This window comes from Meles meles, chromosome 2 (assembly GCF_922984935.1).
Source record: "Meles meles chromosome 2, mMelMel3.1 paternal haplotype, whole genome shotgun sequence".
Taxonomy (NCBI): Eukaryota; Metazoa; Chordata; class Mammalia; order Carnivora; family Mustelidae; genus Meles; species Meles meles.
This window is the reverse complement of record NC_060067.1, coordinates 202,516,067-202,535,618: the sequence shown is the minus strand read 5'-3', so window position 1 is coordinate 202,535,618 and position 19,552 is coordinate 202,516,067. Positions and strand designations below refer to the sequence as shown.

The 19,552-nt window shown below is 40.8% G+C and overlaps 1 protein-coding gene across 1 annotated transcript in view; it reads right to left on the bottom strand.

Annotated features, from left to right (window-relative positions):
- Positions 1-18,056: 18,056 nt before the first annotated feature.
- VEGFC (vascular endothelial growth factor C) overlaps positions 18,057-19,552 on the bottom strand; it is a 106,107-nt gene continuing 104,611 nt past the window's right edge. Inside the window, exon 7 of the mRNA XM_045985678.1 lies at positions 18,057-18,563. Coding sequence (XP_045841634.1) covers positions 18,449-18,563 — 115 coding nt within the window. The 3' untranslated portion in view covers positions 18,057-18,448. The remainder of the gene's footprint in view (positions 18,564-19,552) is intronic.

Genomic DNA, 19,552 nt, shown 5'->3' with positions numbered 1-19,552 from the left:
GTCTTTGAGGGAACTCCACAGGAGTGTGAATACCAGGAAGTGGGGACCCTTGGGCGCCATCTTCAAGACTGCTTACAATGAAAATTATAGAAGGAAAACCTCTAGAATTGAAGGAAACTTGAATCTAGAATTTCAAAGCTCTCAGTCAATTACAGGCTGGGTTAAGAAGGCATGCACATATATTCTGCCAAAACCAAATAAGCGACAAGGTTAAACTCATTTATTACTACAAAGAGAAAAACATCAAACTGACCAGAGACTGACTTTTGCAAAAATGTAGACTAGAAGACTGGGGTCATATCTACAGATGAGTGAGAAGAAAGGGCCACAACTCCAAAGTTGTAGATCACTAAAGTAGCATACACTTAAATAAAATATGAACATGAGTTTAGAATGTATATCACTCATTTATCCCATGAGAAAATACATTAACCAGTAACCAAATGAAGTGTTATACAGAGTTCAAGATCTGGGAAGATAAAGAAGAAAGGAAACAGAAACATGGTAGCATGCAGGTTCATGAGAATATGTAATGCCAGTGGCAAGGAAGGACTCCTGTAAGGGGAGCATAGAACATTCCGTATTTTGATAACAGCCTCCAAATTTCTGTGGTTTTCTACAATAAAAACTTAGTTCTCACTTGATTATGCTAATCCTCTTCACCTAGGATGACTCTCCCAGAGAGCTGACCTCTGTCAGGCCTTCTGATTTCAAGCCACTTAAGTTCTGGGACTCTACCGTCTTAAGTTCTTTTCCATGATTTTTTGGGGAGAGGTAGAGAGAGGCTATAAAAAAGGGCACAAAAGCTTTCTGCTGACTCAGCTTAGAAATGCTCTGCAGGACTTCTACTTACATTTCATTGGGTCAGACTTGTTCTGTGGCCTCAACGGAGTGCAGGGGAGCTGGGAAGTGAAATCCAGAAGACAAAAGGCAGCTATGTGTTGATGAGCATGAAGCCTGGCCATTGTACCATTAAGTGATCTTAGCAAACATGGGGGTAAGAAATGGAGTTCAAATGCAGTCATGGGAAAAGGCAAGAAAATGAGGAAGAGGTTAGAAATAAATTATTTTAAAGTTGTCTTCTAATTGATAAGGGCAGGGGAATACTTATCTTGCCTTCATCTAAATGCATCTTCTCTCTATGAGAGCAGAAAAAGTAAAGCCTAACAATAAGTAGAACGGACAGTTGAACTGGATTTCGCCTGTTGTATGAACAAAAATAACCCAGGAAGTGACTATAAAATTAATAATAGAACAAGTAGAAAAATGAAATCGGTTATATAAGACATTAAACTAAATGTGAGAAATCAAAACTCTTACATTAAAAGAAAAAACCTATATGCTATTTTCAAGAGACAAACATAAGTGGATCAAGAAATACTGAAAATAGAGAGGCTCAAAGAGTGGAGATGGCAATGTCAGACGATGTAGTTCTTTAAAAAGGCCGAATGGTATAAAGGGGATATTTGTATAAAACATCCCCATTCCAGTTTACTAAAAAACACTTCCCTGTGATGGGCAGAAACACCTTCTTTATAATTAAACAAGTAGTTGAAATCAGTCATTAACACTGTGCATTGACTGTGTCACAAATTGGTGCCAGATGCTTCTGTTCAACTTGTTTTCATCTTGCAAATGTTCTCATCCTAAGCGCTCTGATACCCTAGTGTTGATGCTCTTTGATGTGGTAGATGGCTTGGAGTATGAGATTTCCAACACAGAAATAAATGGCTGTTTCTGACCAGTATTTCAATGTACTCAATGCCATACATGATAAAAAATATACCGACGTTCTTCATTTGCCAAGAGTCTGGCTCTTGAACAGGACTTTAAACTGACACGCCAGTCCAGTGACAAAGGTCCTATACGTCAGTGTGCAAGACAGCCAAACCTCCCAAATATGAATGGCATCCATCCTTGTTTCTCCAGTGGTTCAGCTCTCTCGGACTTTCCATGGCTGGAGCAGAAATTCAGTTGTAACAATTTAGTTGCTAATTGAATCAGACTTTGTGTTCCACACAATGGTTCTATGGGGCAAATGCATCGAAAACAGGAAACATTTAAAAGAAACCCATTCCATTAGTCTGCCGCAGCCGAGATTTTTTTTTTTTTTAAGATATTATCTCAGAAGTTCACTTGTTGAGGTTACTTGGCTATGGAAAAAACCATTGCAGAGAATATGAAATTACATGGAAATATCTGGTTTAATATAAATGGAACCGTGTGGTGCAGAAGCTCATGAGGCCATGGGGGATGAAAGCTGTTTTGTTACTGACAGGCAGTCGAGGTCCACAGGCCATGCAAGTAGGAGCCAAGTCCATCAGGCAGAGAGGGGGACTGACAGCTGGGCAGGAGCCTTGAGTAGGACACAAGATGGGAAAGGTGTTGTCGGTGGTACTGAAAAGTACACCTCGCTGGCAAAACTTACAGGCAGAAAATTCATCAGATTCCTCTGATGATAAAGCAAAAAATGGCAGACTGCATTTAATATTTCCAAGTGGAATAAATTAACCTTTGAATATTTTAGTCTGTCTCAGGGACAAACACAGAAACACTGAAATAATGGTTAGAGATGTATTAAAAATGGTATCTAAAAGCAAGCGTCACCCCTTCAGACCACTTGAAGCAGATGGGCGCTCAGATGGGCGGATGTCTCGGAAGTTTTTTGGAAGGTTAAAATCCAAAAAGAAGACAACAAGGTAAGAGAGAAAAACAGAATTTGAGATCATTTCTGTTGGTCCTTCCTTTCAAATAGGACTATTGTTCATAACATCGTGTGAAGAAAAATACGTGGAAGGCTGCCAGGAATAATGTTTTAGATTTGCTCCATTACCCACAACTTCTTTGACTTCTGTTTGGAAACTATAAGTGGCATTGTAACCTGAAAGGACATTTCTGGTTCATAGAGGCTGGAGGCTGTGTTCCTATTCCTTTATTATTATTTTTTTAATTCCCAATAGCATAAGCTTCTACCAGACATCTTTCAGCTTTTAACCAAATGCATTGTTTTGAAGTTTGCTAGCGACGAGCTTAGAGCTGCCACTTTGGGGTTGAGGTTGGAGGTGTAGGGTCAGGAAAAGAGAAAAAAAGATGAGGGATTTGTAAACGTGTGGCTTGATGTTTTTATTCTTATGTACTTAGGGACGGTCTTCTTGGAAGTGAAAGAGTGGCTTTTTAAAAAGTCATAGTCCATAGTTTGAAACCTTTTAAAAACATGTGTGTCTATTTTGGTGACCGAAAAAATTGCTTTTTTCAAGCTTATGCAATTCTGTGATCCAAACTTCCTTATCTCAGCACTGTAAGTTACTGGATGAAAGGGATGGATGCATATTTATTTGGTGTTTCCTACTGAAAGTGACCATAATATGTGGGAAAGTTAATATGAAATACAAGAAAACTGAATGTTTTGAAATGGCTCAGTCGAGGAGAGTTAATTTTGAAAAGTTGTCCAGGGGTGCCTGGATGACCCGATTAAGCATCTGCCTTCAGCTCAGGTCATCATCCCATGTTCCTGGCATCGAGATCCTGCTTTGGGCTCCCTGTTCAGTGGGGAGCCTGCTTCCCCCTTTCTCTCTGCCCGCCACTCCCCCTGCTTGTGCTCTCTCTGTGTCAAATAAATAAAATCTTAAATCAAATTTAAAAAGTTGTCCAATTAGGTCTGCATAAGCCAATGATCAATGTTTCAAGCTCCTATGAAATGTAGCAGAAGAATATTATTTTTGGGGATTGCTTTGCTAGTAACTTTAATTTCTCAATTCCCTTTAATGAAGTAAAAGCTAAAACAAAGCACTGCAGTAGTGTATATGCAGGAAAGCCAATAGCCGGCTCCAAAGATAAGATCTTGTTCCTGTAACAAAAGTCCAGTGAATTAATGTACACGCACATAAAAAATTTATATTTAAAGCATGATTATATTCTTAATAATCTTCACTTTAACTTCTTCAACTAACCAGTAACCCAGTATGACCTCTTGTTATCCGTGGTAGGACTCTTCTGCTCCAGTAGATTTTAATCTTTAGATGCAAATTATACTACAAGCAGAGTTGAAAGACCCTTATTATTTTAATGTCTCTCTTTTGGACAATGAAAATGAAAAACCTCATACATTCCATACCTAATGCCAAACTCCATGTCAAGGGACAAGTGGGATTTGACAAAGGACCTCAACTGAGATTTTGTTACTGTTCGCATTCAGAGATGCTGTTCCCCGCCACCCTGCCCCACCCTTAATTCTCCTTCTACCCAAACTGTTTTTGATTTTAACAGAGATTTTGTATTTTTATCTGAAGACCAATAACCCAAAATGCCATCAAAAGGGGAGAAGTTATTCTTATATTTTCCTTCTTAGAAGGCAGGTTCACAAGGACTCTTGAAGGGTTACCTGGTTGGTGACTGACAAGCTGCTGGTCCACGCTGTGACCGTCTCTGAGCGCCTCTCCCACACAGGGAGGTGTAGAGCCTTTTCAGATTGTAGGATGAGGCTTTTTTGACTGTGTTCCCATGAACATCACGACTCAACAGGCAGAGGGACTTGGGGATAAAATGCCACCTGCCTGGCGAGCAGGGCGTCCCTTCCTTCTCTCAACTTTGTAACAAAATTCTAATCAAGACCCTCCTCCTCCCCCCTACAACCTTCCCGCTCCCAACTGATCCAGGATATGTAGAGTCTGGGAGGAATTTGTCCACACTAGAGGGTTGAAATAGAGCTTTTAAAAAGCTGATTATGGGCCAGTGTTTTGCTTTCTGAAGTAAAGCAGTGAAGAGGACCTCTAAAAAATTGCAAGTCCCAGTGTAATTCTCCCACAGTGTGACAGGTGGCTTGAGAGATCACCGCGGGCTGAGGCAGCTCTCCTTTCCTGCCTTGGTGCCAGGTTTGACGTGGGAACATCATTAGCGGGGCTAATGCTCTCCTTTCCTTCCATCTACATACATCATTTGGAGATTACAACTTCCAGAAAGTGCCAGTCAGGGGGTTGTGGGGTGATGGTGTCTTCAGAGAGAATCCCCGTGACTCTCAAGAACTAAAAAATGTTCAGAAGAAGAGAAATGAAGGATGCTTGCTGTGCCCTCCAAAATTTAAAAATAATTTAGGCTAAAATATCACACAGCACTGATAAAGAATCAAAAACAGATGGATTAAAAAAAGCAGATGGTCTAGGAAGCAATCAACAGTTCATAAGAAAATAAGGCATAATAATGCATACATAGAAAAAGAATGCCACACACAGAACTCACATGAAGAAATAATTATTTAAAAGTATTGGTAGGGCAATTGGGTAGATGTTTTGGGTAAAAGTTTAATTAAATCACACCCTACAATTTCTGTTGGTTTAAAAATTGGATTTTGTAAATGCTATTCAGAAACCATTTAGTTTTATAATGAGATTTTTAAAGAGGGAATGGTTGGTATTTTATGTACTACATTCTCTGGCAAACTTAGTTGTAAGTTTGTTTTTTTCTCTGGATAATTTGACTTCCTTATGCTAGATATTCTACTACTCTATAGATATCCTATTCTAGGAACAGAGCATGTCCAGTATAATTCTCATTGGTGCTACTGTGTGAAGGAGACACTGAATTTGCCTACCAAGAAATCAAGGTCATTGTTGTGGAAAAGGAAAAGAGGCATGACAGGCTTGCCCGTAGACCTTTTTCCGACATGGAGAAGAGAGACAGGTTCATATCCCAGCTTCAGTCTTATGGTGCCTTGTAGATGTTCCTCTGTGATTAATGACACCATTTTCTCAATAATCGGCATAATTCTGAAATAAAGGGAAGGAGGCTATGCATAAAGGACATGAAAAATAGCAAATAGAAAAAAAGGTTTGAGTCTATAAAATTAAAAAAATGTACATAAACTATGTAAACTACAATAGCAGGCTAAAAACAAAATATATGTACAAGTAGATAATTAAAATTAAAGTAGTATTGCTGTTTAAAAAGCTCATACAATTTGATAAGTCAAGTAACCAAATAATAATTGACCAAGAATAAGATTGTCTTGGAGAAATAATACACAAAGGTGTATTCTATTTCACTATTGATCAAAAGAATTTCAGATTAAAATAACTTAAGGTATCCTTTCCACCTACAAATTAGCTGAGATTCTTTTAAAGATAACATTTGTCAGGTTGCAAGGAAATTTACAGCTCTCTCAGAATGGGAGCAGGAGAACTAAAAGCCACAACTTTCTAGAGAATGACGTTGGAACTATGTATCAAGAGCCCTAGAAGATTAACAAATTTGACCCATAGATTTTACAGATAAGAATGAGCTTAACTAGTCTCTCTCTCTCTCAAAATAAATAAATCTTAAAAAAAAAATAAAGCAAATAGAGACTAATTCTCAAAGATCTTGTGGAATTAGACCAAGCAAATCAGCCTTTCTGCGAAAGAGTAAACAAATATGGGGAAAAATGAAATAGGTTTTTATTTTATGATGTGCTAAATTCTAAAACGGGACACACACACACAGTGAGGTGTTGAATAAATGTCTGAGTGTCCTTTACATGGAAGATCCTTCCTTAGGGACTTTGTATACATTGTAGCATAGAGCAGCACTGGCAACCAGGGTTGGGAGCTGAGGTTTAGAGAGGGCATGTGGTCCCACAGCTTTGGAGGAGTGTCAGACTTTGAACTCTTCCTGCTAGCCCTAAGGAAATTCTGTCAGAAGAGCTCATTTTGGGCAATCTATTTTTGCATTTCATGTTGACAAAACGAGATATGTGAAAGTGCTTGGGATTTAAATACAGTTTTAAAATACTCCTATTTCCTCTATGTAGATTTTTTTTCCAAAATAAGATGGCTTATAATTTTGGATTGCCATCTATCCACCTTAAAGCTGTGAAATCTAGCCCTCAAGGGTTTTGATAGTCTCATCAAAATTTGTGTAGATGGAATGTTTTATTCCAAGGCCAACATGTGGAGGGGGAATCATTATAGATGAGTGTTAGGTGATTACAGTAAAATAAAAGTATCACGTGAAAGTTGAATTTTGTTAATGATAATTAGGCTTTCTTGGGATTTGCAATATACGGAGGATGGTTTATATTTTTTATTAACATTATTGAAAGTCCTATTTTACTTTTGCTTATTGGGATTTTTACATTATATGTGCACACCCTTTTTGGTCTGATGATTTTTATAGTTTTATTTTTATTTTATTTTTAAAGATTTTATTTATTTATTTGACAGAGACACCGCGAGAGAGGGAACACAAGCAGGAGGAGAGAGAGAGGGAGAAGCAGGCTTCCGCTGAGCAGGGAGCCTGATGCAGGGCTTGATCCCAGAACCCTGAGATCATGCCCTGAGCCGAAGGCAGACGCTTAACTACTGAGCCACCCAGATGCCCCTATAGTTTTATTTTTAAATTACGACCTCCCCCTTTCCCCAGGCTCTCAGAATTTTATACTTTAACCTTTTTCAACAAACTATGCTTTGAACCACACTGACTGAGCCTTCTGTTGTTCATCTTTTATAAAAGGTACTCTTTATTTCAATAGATCTCTATAAATTTATGTTCTTTTGAAGAAGGAAAGAGTAAAAAAAATTAATTCAAATCTTCTAGAAATACATGAGAATTCCCCACACAGCTATTTCTGAGTTATGGTATTTTTTTCCAGCAGCTGTTTAATAGTTATGTCTAATCTTATAAGCATGTTGTATGTTCAGGACACATTCTGGCCTCCTTTGTTCAGTGTAAAACACAGAAGCATTATGTTTTACTCAGTGACATTTTCCAGATCCTATTGCTTTTAAAAACTGCAGTAAGAATTCTCTCATAGTTAGTGTTTGAAAAATGCTTAAACTGAATTTCTCAGGTTTATGAGCAAAGTGCAGTTTCTTAACAATGAAGGAAATTCACACCAAAATGATAGGAGAAATTCTTAATCAAGTAGAAATTTGAATAACACATCTATTTCCAACCTGGTGCCATTAATATTTAGATGCTTTTAAATTCTCTCACATTTGTTTCCTCTTTCTGTATTATTAAATAAATTTTAAAGATTAAGTTAAAACTCCCTTATTCTCAGAATATTTATCTTGCTCTTTCACAGCCTCTAGACTTTGTGTGCCTCTTTACATATTAACGGGGAAAGAGTTGAAATTGATGTATTTGAAGTACCAAGTTTCATGACCTCATTTGACAAAAAGTATGATTGAATTCCAAAAAGTGTTACGACATTGTTTTATATAATCACAAGTGGTGACGAATTAAGGTTCTAAAATTTGACAGCTGGCTGAATCCTGACACTTCCTCACTTTGCTGTCTTAGAACTTTGTGGCAATTTGTAAATGAGGCTGAATTTCTGGACACTTTAATTCTGATTAAAAAGAATTTGGCATTTGGAACTTCCAGAGCTTGTGGGAATTACTTATTGAGGGCTTATTGTGGATCAAGCACTCTTCTAAACAGGAACATATTTGGCAGTTCTGCAGCCAGCAATCAAGGAATTAAAGAATTTCTCTTGGAAATCAACAACTGTTGGTCCCAGTGCTGAATGGGGCCATGAGCTCGCATCTTCTGCTGGAAAACCAGTTATAGATCGCCACGGTTACCACTAGAGTTCCTTCTGCCAATTTAATAACCAGATTAGCAATATATGAAAGCAGCAGACAGCTGTGTATAAACTCATTACAGTAGGAAGCATCTTGATGTATCAGCTCTCTCGGCAAATAAATTTAAGATCCGTGCTGGGAGCAAAGTATATACAAGTATTTTACATATTTATACATATAAGTATAAATACAAGCATTTTGTCAGCTTTACTTACAAGTATTTTGTCAGTTTTACCTACAACTCAGTGGAGCTATCCCTCAAAAACCCTCAGGTAGAAGTTCAAGTATATCTTGGATGTTCTTGAATTCCTTATTCTCTCAGAAGACCTTGTTCGCTTTGCTTGCATACCAGCATCCAGTACTATTCAGGCACTCTGCCTTGAAATAAATTACTTTTTTGGTCTCAGAATGTTTGATTCGTATTTGACTCTTTCTTGCCAATTAAAATTTGTGCATAAAGAGGAGTTTGAGTGGAGAGAATTAGGTCTCCTCCAAATTTGTATGTTGAAGTGCTGACTCCCAATGTTTGAAGATGAAGTCTTTAGGGTGGTGACTAAGGGTAAAAGAGGTCATAAGAGTAGAACTCTGGTCTGCTAAGGTGGGGGTCCTCGGGCGAAGAGACAGCAGAGATCTTGTTTTCCCCATGTGTACACAAGAGGAAAGACGGTGTGAGGACAATGAGAAGAGAGAAGGCAGCCGTCTCTAAGCTAGGCAGAGGTTTCACCGGAAACTCCCAGAAACAACATTGGTGGTACCTTGATGGCACTTCCAGCCTCCAAGAATCGAGGAGATAAATTTCTGTTGTGTGGCCACTCACACTGTGTTGTGTTACAGCAGCTGAGCTGACGGGGACAGGGCAACGTGTGTTTCTAAGGGGATGAGCTCACTCTTGGCTCCTGACAGAGAATTTGGTGCGTCTAGCTGAGTTTTCTGTCTGCAGATTCCAAGTCTTGGGGAGAGGTACTCTTCCGCAAGGGGAGAGACAGTCGAAGCATATGAATTTGGTCCAAGACTGGCGGCTCACGGCTGGAGGAGACGGCTGGTGATCCACCTCTGTGCTCGCTGCATGGCACTGTGGCCTGGTCTAGGGCTATCAAAGAGGTCGTCCTTCTGGGGGTGGGGGGCGGCAGAGAGCAAGGGACTGTGAGAGAATGTCTTTTTTATTTTTTATATATATTCTTTTGAGCATAACAGTATTCATTGTTTTTGCACCACACCCAGTGCTCCATGCAATACATGCCCTCCCTATTACCCACCACCTGGTTCCCCCAACCTACCCCCGCCCCCCCCCCTCAAAACCCTCAGGTGGTTTTTCAGAGTCCACAGTCTCTCATGGTTCCCCTCCCCTTCCAATTTCCCGCAACTCCCTTCTCTCCATCTCCCCATGTCCTCCATGTTCTTTGTTATGCTCCCCAAATAAGTGAGACCATATGATAAACGACTCTCTGTTTGACTTATTTCACTCAGCATAATCCGTGAGAGAGTCTTAAGCATGTTCCACACCCAGCGCGGAGCCAGCCTGGGGCTCCATCTCACGACCCTGAGATCCTCCCTGAGCCGGAATCAAGAGCCGGACACGTAATTGACTGAGTTCCCCGGGCGCCCCTCAAATAAATAATTAAAAAAAAAATCGGAATGAAAATCTTTCTCCTGAATCCTGCTGTGAGCATTGCTTTGGCGGGGACATTTTGCCCTGGGGGTTAAGACCTTTTCTCCTGTCCCCATGGGGACCGCGCGGGTGTGCAGGGCGCGCTTGTTCCCCACCCAGGAGGGGGCTCACGTGCTGCGGAGCTGCTGGCGCCGCCTCAGGCCCCGCGGCTCCTGTGGGAGCCGACGGCTGTGGCAGAGCAGGGGAGCGTGTTCAGGTATGGCCGTGAGGAAGCCGCCTCTTCGTCTGACTCCGGTTCCGGAAGTACCTCACAGGCCGCCCAACTGGTCTGCCCAGGAGACCCTCGCTCCCTCCAGAGCTCCTCAGCCCGACGGCGATCGCGCGGGCACCTGTCTGTGTGAGACCGTGCGTGCGTCCTGCCGGTGAGTCGTCGCGCGGACGCGCAGCTTGTCCGTGTCCCACACTCAGGGCCGCGCGGTCGCGAACTTGTTACTTAGAAAGAAGTCACGGTGAGAGTCTCAGGCGACCTGGAAATCAGGCAACAGCATGTGCCGTAAAGCCAGAGAAGAGGAAATTCTGTTTTCCGGAGATCTTCTCAAGAGTGTCTCCCCCATTAAGCGACTGAGGTCCTTCCCGGTCACCGAATTCAGGAACTTCCCCGCGCGTTTCAGGGCCTACCCCGTCCTCCCTGTCACTGCCCCGTCCGCCAGGAGACCCTTCCTTTCTTCTCTTTTCCCTCCAATTCTAGCGTGGCTGCTTTTTTGTCAGTTCTTTCCCTTTCTGATGGTTTCTGGGTTTTCTTCTGCTTTTTTTTGGTTAAGTTCAGTGAGCCAACATGTTAGTTTTGATCGGTTTTATGGGTATCAGCCAACCTCATTCGTTTCCGCTGTAGCGCGCAACAGTGTCAGTCGGTAGGACACCCGGAGCCCATCCCCACACGCGCCCTCCCCGATGCCCATCCCCCACTCACCCTGCCCCTGCAGCCGCCCTCAGTTCACTTCCTGGAGTTCCGAGCCCTCAGGGTTGCTGTCCTTCTGGGATTTGTCCCATTCAGCTTGTCCTTTCTGTTCTCACCTTTCCTTCACGTCCTTCCTCCTTCCTTGGCCTGCCTCCCGTGAGCAGTTCCAGATGCTGGTCTGGGTCTTTCACGTGCTGTGTATCTGCAAGGAGCACTGGCTTCAGAAATGGCTGTTTTAAGACAGTGGCTCTTACTTTTGGGATCTGTCTGTGCAACCCTTGCACTAGAGTCAGAGGAAGTGGGGGTGCTCGGTCGGACACGCTCGCCTGCGCGCTTTCCCCTGCCCCGACAGCTTCCCCGAGTAGCGGCTGCCGCCGGAAACGTATGCCGCGCAGACATGGGGACCGGAATGAGGAAGAGAAGAACAGGACTTCCGGTCATTGTTTAAGGCACATAGGAGAGAAAGGGAGCAAAATAGTGCATTGGGAAAAAAATCTGTCCTAGAAAGGAGATAGGAAATATAAAGAATGGAACATATTAGAAGACACATTTGCCACACACACAGCACGGTGGACTTGGAAATCTTGATGGCAAGAAATCTTCATATGACACTAATACTGAAGAGAAGTTTTCTTTTTTTTTAATTTTTAAAAAAGATTTTTTATTTGACAGAGACCACAAGGCAGAGAGGCAGGCAGAGAAAGAGGGGGAAGCAGGCTCCCCGCTGAGCAGAGAGCCCCATGCAGGGCCTGGGATCATGACCTGAGCGGAAGGCAGAGGCTTTAACCCACTGAGCCACCCAGGCGCCCTGAGAAGTTTGTTTTTAACCTGAACATGTCAGCAACAAAGTTTTATTTGTGGAGGTGTGATGATAATCTCAAATTTCCACTGAATTTAAATATATACATTTGAAAATAAGATTAAGAATTTTTTTTATTAAAGATTTTATTTATTTTGGAGAAAGAAAGCAAAGGCATGGGGGAGGGGCATAGGGAGAGGGAGAAACAAGCTTCCCACTGAGCAGGGAGCCCAGTTGCGGGGCTCAATCCCAGGACCTTGGGGTCATGACCTGAGCTGAAGGCAGGCGCTTAGCTGACTCAGCCACCCAGGCGCCCCAGGAAGATTAATTTTTAAAAAGATGTAGAATATGTGTAGCTGCTTTAAAATGAGAAAAAAAAAATCTGTGACTTCAACAGCACATTACAAGTATTATTATAAAGTCATATAAAGTAGTGTTGAATATACAAGAAACGTTTTTTTCTTTTGAAAGTATTTATAAATATGGGGTGCGTATGTGGGTCAGTCACATCTCATTGAGCGCGATGTATACTCAGCCCTGGTGGATGAGTCCATGTGCAGCATCTGAGAATTCTGAGGTATGCCCTTGTAGATAACTTGGATGCCAGGTCCCGGTGGTGTAGGCCCAATATCTAATCAGATCCTGTGGTTGGAACTGCAGATGGCAATGACCCTGAAGCCAATCTCTCCATCAGTGGCTCTGCCTGGGTGAGATAGGGTATTTGTGCGTCTGACTAAGGTTCGGGACCAATGCACAGGGAGTCTTAAGTTTTGCTTTCTGGTGGAGAGTTGCTCAGTTTTGTTTTGTCAAGGTAATTACTCCTTCTAGCAGCTGAGACTTTCCAAAGTCTCCATGTGTGACCACCTTTGAGATGAAGAAATCAGAAAGAATGCTTCTTTGAGCTATCTAAGTTACTTAGAATTTAAGTAGAATAAGAATTAGAATTATGGCATGAGGGAGATGGGATTTTTCATGTATAATTTCATACATGAAACATTAAAAAAATTTTCCTCTTAAGGGGAGGGGGGTCACTGATTTCAAGAATAGAGCTTTCTAAACATTTAAGAAGTATTTTTAAAAACATTTAAAAAAGTGTTCCTCTTAATGGGATCACTAATCTCAAGAATGGGGCTTCCCCGAAGTTCTTAGAAGTGTTCTATGTGTGTGTTTTGACCCCTCTGTATGTAGTTTACTATAAACTTTGCACCTTCAGAGGTGGGACTGCATACACAATTTTAATTCGGGCCCCTCTTTCCATAGGGCGAGAAATTGAGACCCAGAAGGTGTTGGTGATTGGCTTAGGGGCATAGCAGAAAAGGCAAGACTAAAAACCTGGCACCAGTACCTAATCCAGTGCTCCCTTTGTCACAGCATGATTTTTAGGGCAGTGAGTTGTGAACTATGGAACAAAGAGAAAAAAAGAAAGCCGCGACACTTAGGTTTAATTTTTGTTTTTCAAACCATCACACCCATTTGCACTTCCACAAGCTACCAGGTACTTAAAAAATATCCTTAATATATACTCAAACTTCAAACGTGAACAGAAAGCCTCAGAATTACTTCACGAAACATGTCACTGACTTCCTTAGATTGCTCTCTGGTTGCGCGCTCTGCCTTTTAGGGGACACTACTAGATTTATTCCGAACTTTCTAGAATTCGTCTCTATAAAAATGAGACCTGTTCTGCTCTTTCACGTAGCAGAGTGAAATGACTTTTTTAAATGTCCTTTTCATTTGCAGTTCAGAAGGTAAAGTCCTTAGAAAAGCAGCCTTTGAAAAGTCTGCCAGAGAAAGCCCAGATCTGGGTGGAGAGTGCGGTCAGGAAGGTGAAGTGAGGGCGAGAGGTCCTTACTCAGCTCTCTGCCCAGCACCTACTCAGTGAACTTGGAAGTCACCGGAGCACGGAGTTTCCTGAGCTTTGGCAAGGTGCTAAAGAAGGCTGTGCGTGAGCTCCTGACCTGCTGTGTCTGCTTCTTCCCCGCCCCCCCCCCCCTGCTGTGAGCAGAGCAGGGACCTGGGAAAGGCATGAGAGGAAGCCTGTGACCCTTTGTCCTTGCCTTAGAGAAGTGCCTTCTGGGCAGGCCAGTGAATGCCGCTCAAGGTCACCACTCAGACTTCTGGGATGAGTTGTATGAGGACAAAGGTTATTTTTAGAAAATCTAATAATGGAATCTATTTCACTCAAGCCCTTAGCAAATTAAAACCCCCTTCCAAAACAAAACGAAACAAAATCTGGAAGCTAAACGTTACACAATTGCCTTTTTTAAAAAATATTTTTTATTTGTGGGTAATCTCTGTAGCCAATATGGGGGTCATACTTACAACCCCAAGATCAAGAGTCACATGCTCTACTGACTGAACCAGGCAGGTGCCCCTTCTCATTAGTCTTTATAAACTGAATGGACAGTAACATTCTGTGTACAAACTTTCAAGATTTCCATATATGTATTAATTGTCCCTGGAGACTACCCGTGTTTTCTCATCTTTATCCTTGAGATTTGGCTGGGTTGGTATGTCAAGACTCATGGAGAGTTTACGTTCTCACAGCATTTTTCTTTCTTTCTTTCTTTTTTTTTCCAGCTTTTTGCTGAATCATGCTTGCTAACATTCTAAATACTTATTTAGTCTTATCTCTAGTCTAAACTAGCACCACAGAATCTCAAATATTATAATTTAGTGAAGTGAGATTTTTTATGGTCCACATAAAATTGTTTACAAGTATGTCTGGCAATGTATTGTTTTTGTTCATGTTACTTTTGATTTTGGCCAAAATTATTATATCTCCAGGGACAAATTAAGTGCTATTTTTCTGGCATGCTTCGTGATCTAATTTTTGGTTGAGTAATTTTTTTTTTTTTTGGCTTACCCATATATTCTAAGAAACTAATTGTCAACACATACTTTAGATTTTTTTTAAAGCTGATAGTAGTCATTGTGCCAGGTTTTATATTCCTTAAATGGCCTCAGGGGCCTGATTTGAAACTTAGAATACATTTTTTCCCCTAAATTTGATAAAAAAATCAGTATATTCCCCAAATACCAAAACTGAAAGTGATTAACCAGATTGCTATAACAGATTATATGATGTTTGTTTGCTTATATTCTTGGCTCAAATGTGATGAAAAATGATTGAATTGAATCTCAACTGAATTTCATAGATGGTGACCAGTTTATGCCCTAGGGACTATGCTTCCCCACCTGGTAGAAAGATACTATTTATTTTGATTCCACTTTTCCTTTGGTAATCATCCCGGAGTTAGTTCTTAGAGAGACATGTTGATAAAGCTGTAGCTTTGGTCAAATTTAGTTATCTTTTTTCTTTTGTGTTCTTACTATTATTATTATTATTTTCTACTGTGCTTTTGTTTGAAAATGACCTAGACTACTTGAACATAGGATTTACAGTGCATAAATTTTCTGCCTAGAGGCTTCAGCCATTCTCACTAAGAAATAGGAAGATGGTCTGTAAATGTTTAATGAGAGAACTTCAGAATTTCATTTCCCCCCCAATATTTGAAAAATCTGACTTTTAAAACTCGATGTTGAAGTTATACAGAGCGTATTACTGGACTTCTCTAAACCTTACGTGTAACATTATTTTAAAAGTCAATATCAGATAAAGGACTAGTATCCAAAATCTGTAAAGAATTATTAAACTCAATACCCAAAGAACAAATAATCCAATCAAGAAATGGGCAGAGGTCTTGAACAGACATTTCTGCAAAGAAGATATCCAATGGCCAACAGACACATGAAAGTGCTCAACATCACTCGGGATCAGGGAAATACAAATCAAAACCACAATGAGATACCACCTCACACCAGCCAGAATGGCTAAAATTAACAAGTCAGGAAATGACAGATGCTGGTGAGAATGCAGAGAAAGGGGAACTCTCCTAAACTGCTGGTGGGAATGCAAGCTGTTACAGCCACAACAGTATGGAACTTCCTCAAAAAGTTGAAAATAGAGCTACTCTATGACCCAGCAATTGCACTACTGGGTATTTATCCCAAAGATACAAACGTAGTGATCTGAAGGGGCACGTGCACCCCAGTGTTTATAGCAGCAATGTCCACAATAGCCAAACTATGGAAAGAACCCAGATGTCCATTGACAGATGGATGGATAAAGAAGATGTGGTGTATATATACAATAGAATGTTATGCAGCCATCAAAAATGGAAATTGTGTCATTTGTGATGACGTGGATGGAACTAGTGGGTATTACGCTAAGTGAAATAAGACAGTGAGAGAAAGACAGTTATCATATGATCTTGCTGATATGTGGAATTTGAGAAACAGGGCAGAAGATCATGGGGGAAGAGAAGAAAAATGAAATGGATGAAACCAGAGAGGGAGACAAACTATAAAAGACTCTTAATCTCAGGAAAAAAACTGAGGGTTGCTGGAATGGAGGGGGGTGGGGAGGGACAGGGTCACTGGGTGATGGCCATTGGGGAGCGTATGTGCTGTGGTGAATGCTGTGAATTGGGTAAGACTGATGACTCACAGACCTGTACCCCTGAAACAAATAATACATTATACGTTAATTTAAAAAAGGAAAAAAAATAAATAAGAAATGGGGGGAAAAAAAAACAACACTTATAAAGAACAACATACTGGTACATGCAACCACAGGAATGAATCTCAAAAACACTGAGTCAAAGTGGCTTCTGTGTCAAAGAATACAAGGACTTGAAAGGACATATATGATTCCATTTCTGTGAGGTTCTCACACTGGCAACTAGTACTAATCTTGGATGATAGAAATTGAATCAGAGGTTGCCTCAAGGAGTGAGGGACTGACTGCAAAGAAGTACGAGGAAATTTCCTAGGGTGCTAACAATGTCTGTACCTTGATTCAGTGGTGGTTACACAGGGGGTATATATCTGTCAAAACTTACCAAACTCTACACGCAAAATGTATGCATATTTCTCCTGTAAATTATACCTCAATAAAATCGATTATTCATTTACTTAAAGATTTTATTTATTTATTTGAGAGATCACAAGTAGGCAGAGAGGCAGGCAGAGGGGGAGGGGAAGCAGGCTCCCCGCTGAGCGGAAAGTCCAATGTGAAGCTCGATCCCAGGACCCTGAGACCATGACCTGAGCCGAAGGCAGAGGCTTAACCCACTGAGCCACCCAAGCACCCCTAAAATTGATTTTTTAAAATGTAAAAAAAGAAAGAAAACACTCAGGGCATATTGAAGCCATCGGTCTTTTAAAATATTTGTAAAGAAAACTATCCTATGGCAAAACATGGATACTAATATTCTGAGTAGTCACCTATACCATGTAAAAATGTTTTTGCTATATTTGCAAGGTTTAAGAAGCTCATCTTTATATAGCTCTCTAGAATTTTCTTCTCCTTTCAGGACTTACTGTTTGTATGTATTGCTGTAGCTGTGTCTTTGTATGTCTTGCTGGTACATGCATTCTTTGCTAGCAGCTGGATCGTACCAGCAAGTAATCCTCTATCAATAAGCAAACCACTCATATGGTTGTATTTATGCAGGCAAAATATTTGTTGCCAGAGGAAAGTATTTCAGCGTGATGCCCTTTTAAACATGAGACAAGCACTTCAGTTGAGTTACTGAAATGTTTCCATTTTAACCTATAAGAGCAATTAAACATGATTTCCAGTTTATTTTATACGTGCCGGGTAGGAGCTCACGAAAAGTATTCAGCTCACAAGAAGTATTTCAGGTGGCCAGAGGGATTTAAATACTGGGAAGGATTCTTTTTGAGTAAAATACCTTAAACCGTCTTAATTTATACTGAGGGATATTAAATCAAGTGATGAATCTGAATGAAACTGAATAATTTCCATCACGTGGTCATGCTAAGCAGATGAACTTATAAGCTATGTTCCATATTGACTCCCTTAGTTATAAATTCCAAAGTGTCATGTGCTAAAACATTTATAATCATTATATGTATTCAGAGATGAATTTCAATAAAATGTAATAGCAACTGTTGTCCCTCTGGAACTTTCTCTCCTAGGATCACACTTTTTCCTAATAGTCAAAATCTGACATCTGGTTGGAGGAAGGGCGGGAGGAGATGAATGTTTTCATATCATCAAGTTTTGCTTATTGTGGAAGATAGTAATGGACTGATCTTACCAGGTTATAATACAATTTTCATTTTATTTTAAACATTTTGCATGATATAAAAATATTGATCACAGTGAGCTTTACCAATTGTTATTGCTATAAAAATGAATGCAGAAACAATATTTTTAGTGGAAATAAATTATATAGTCATTTTTTTTTTTTTTTTTTAATCACAAGAGAAAAACCTCAGCTGTCTGGTCATTGGCAGAAAAACCAGTCACTAAAAGAGGTCCTTTGCAGACGAGCTCCAGTCGTTTCTGTAAAGTTATCCACACGGGTCAGCAAACGCTGACTTCTGTCTTTGTCTCCGTGGCCCCACAAAGGTCTTTCTGTTCACAGACAGTTCTAATGTGGCAACACAGTTTTCCAAGAGAGAAAACTGACAAACTGGAAAATAGTACAGTCTTAGTTCATATGTGGTCTTTTCCAGTATGAAGGGACACAGCGACATACTTCTTCACTAAATATAAGTCCTTGGTCACAATGCTTTGGTCGATTTGCACACGGTCTTCTGTAACAACTAGGAAAACAACGAGGAACATGTTTTTGTTAAAGGCCAAAGCAACGAGTTCATTACGCTACAAACTCAGTTGTTTCTCTAAATTTAAAACAAGAACAAATTTACTCATTTTATCATAAAATTATTCTTAGGTTAATGCCTTATTGAAGTTTGTGCTGAAAATTACAAAATTTAGGAGGAATAGAAAAGCCTGAAAGCAGTCTTGCTGATAGAACAGATGGGAGACTTGAGATGACGTGAGCTTTGGTTCTTTTGAAGTGCTCTCTGCTTTGAGGATGAAAGGAACATAAAACAGAAACTGTGAACGTGAGTGTGCAAGGTCTGCTGATGTGGTGTGAGCATAGCATCAAGGGTCTGGGACTTGTGTGGAACCCAGACCTGTATGCAAGTCCAGCCATGCTGGCAGGATGTGGCCCTCCAGAGGTGGGTGGGGAAGAGCCTGTGGCCCGCCCCCACCCTCTGCTGGGCAGGCAGGTGGCTGAGCCAGGGGGGGTCCCCTATTCCTCTCCACCTGGGCTGCAGGTGAGAAGAAGGTGGTCTGGGGGGGGGGGGTGGGAGAGAGAGAGTGCTTGCTCTGGGCACCACTCTCTTTGTACCCTAGACTTCCAGCAGTGGTGAAAGGACATGATCAAACAGCCTCATTGCCTCCACAAGCAGGAGCTGTCTTTGAAGAAGCTGTGGGAGTGTGAGCGTGTCCAGTGCGAGAGGGGGCTGGGTGTCCAGGGAGCAGTGCAGGATGACCCGGCGGGGGAATCAAAGGCGCACTACAGAGAAACTGCTGATGTGAGTCTGAAGTTTCATTTCTTGTGCTCTAGTAGAAAAGAAGGTGTATCTAGTTAAAATGTTACTAAATTTTTTTTTTTTTTTTACTTCTAAGTCCAGATGCATTATTAGAAGACTTCTGGTATTCCTTTACTAAAAAGATGCAATTCTTAATCATCAATGAAAGTTGCTGATTTAAGGCAGTGGACAAAAAATACATAATCTGC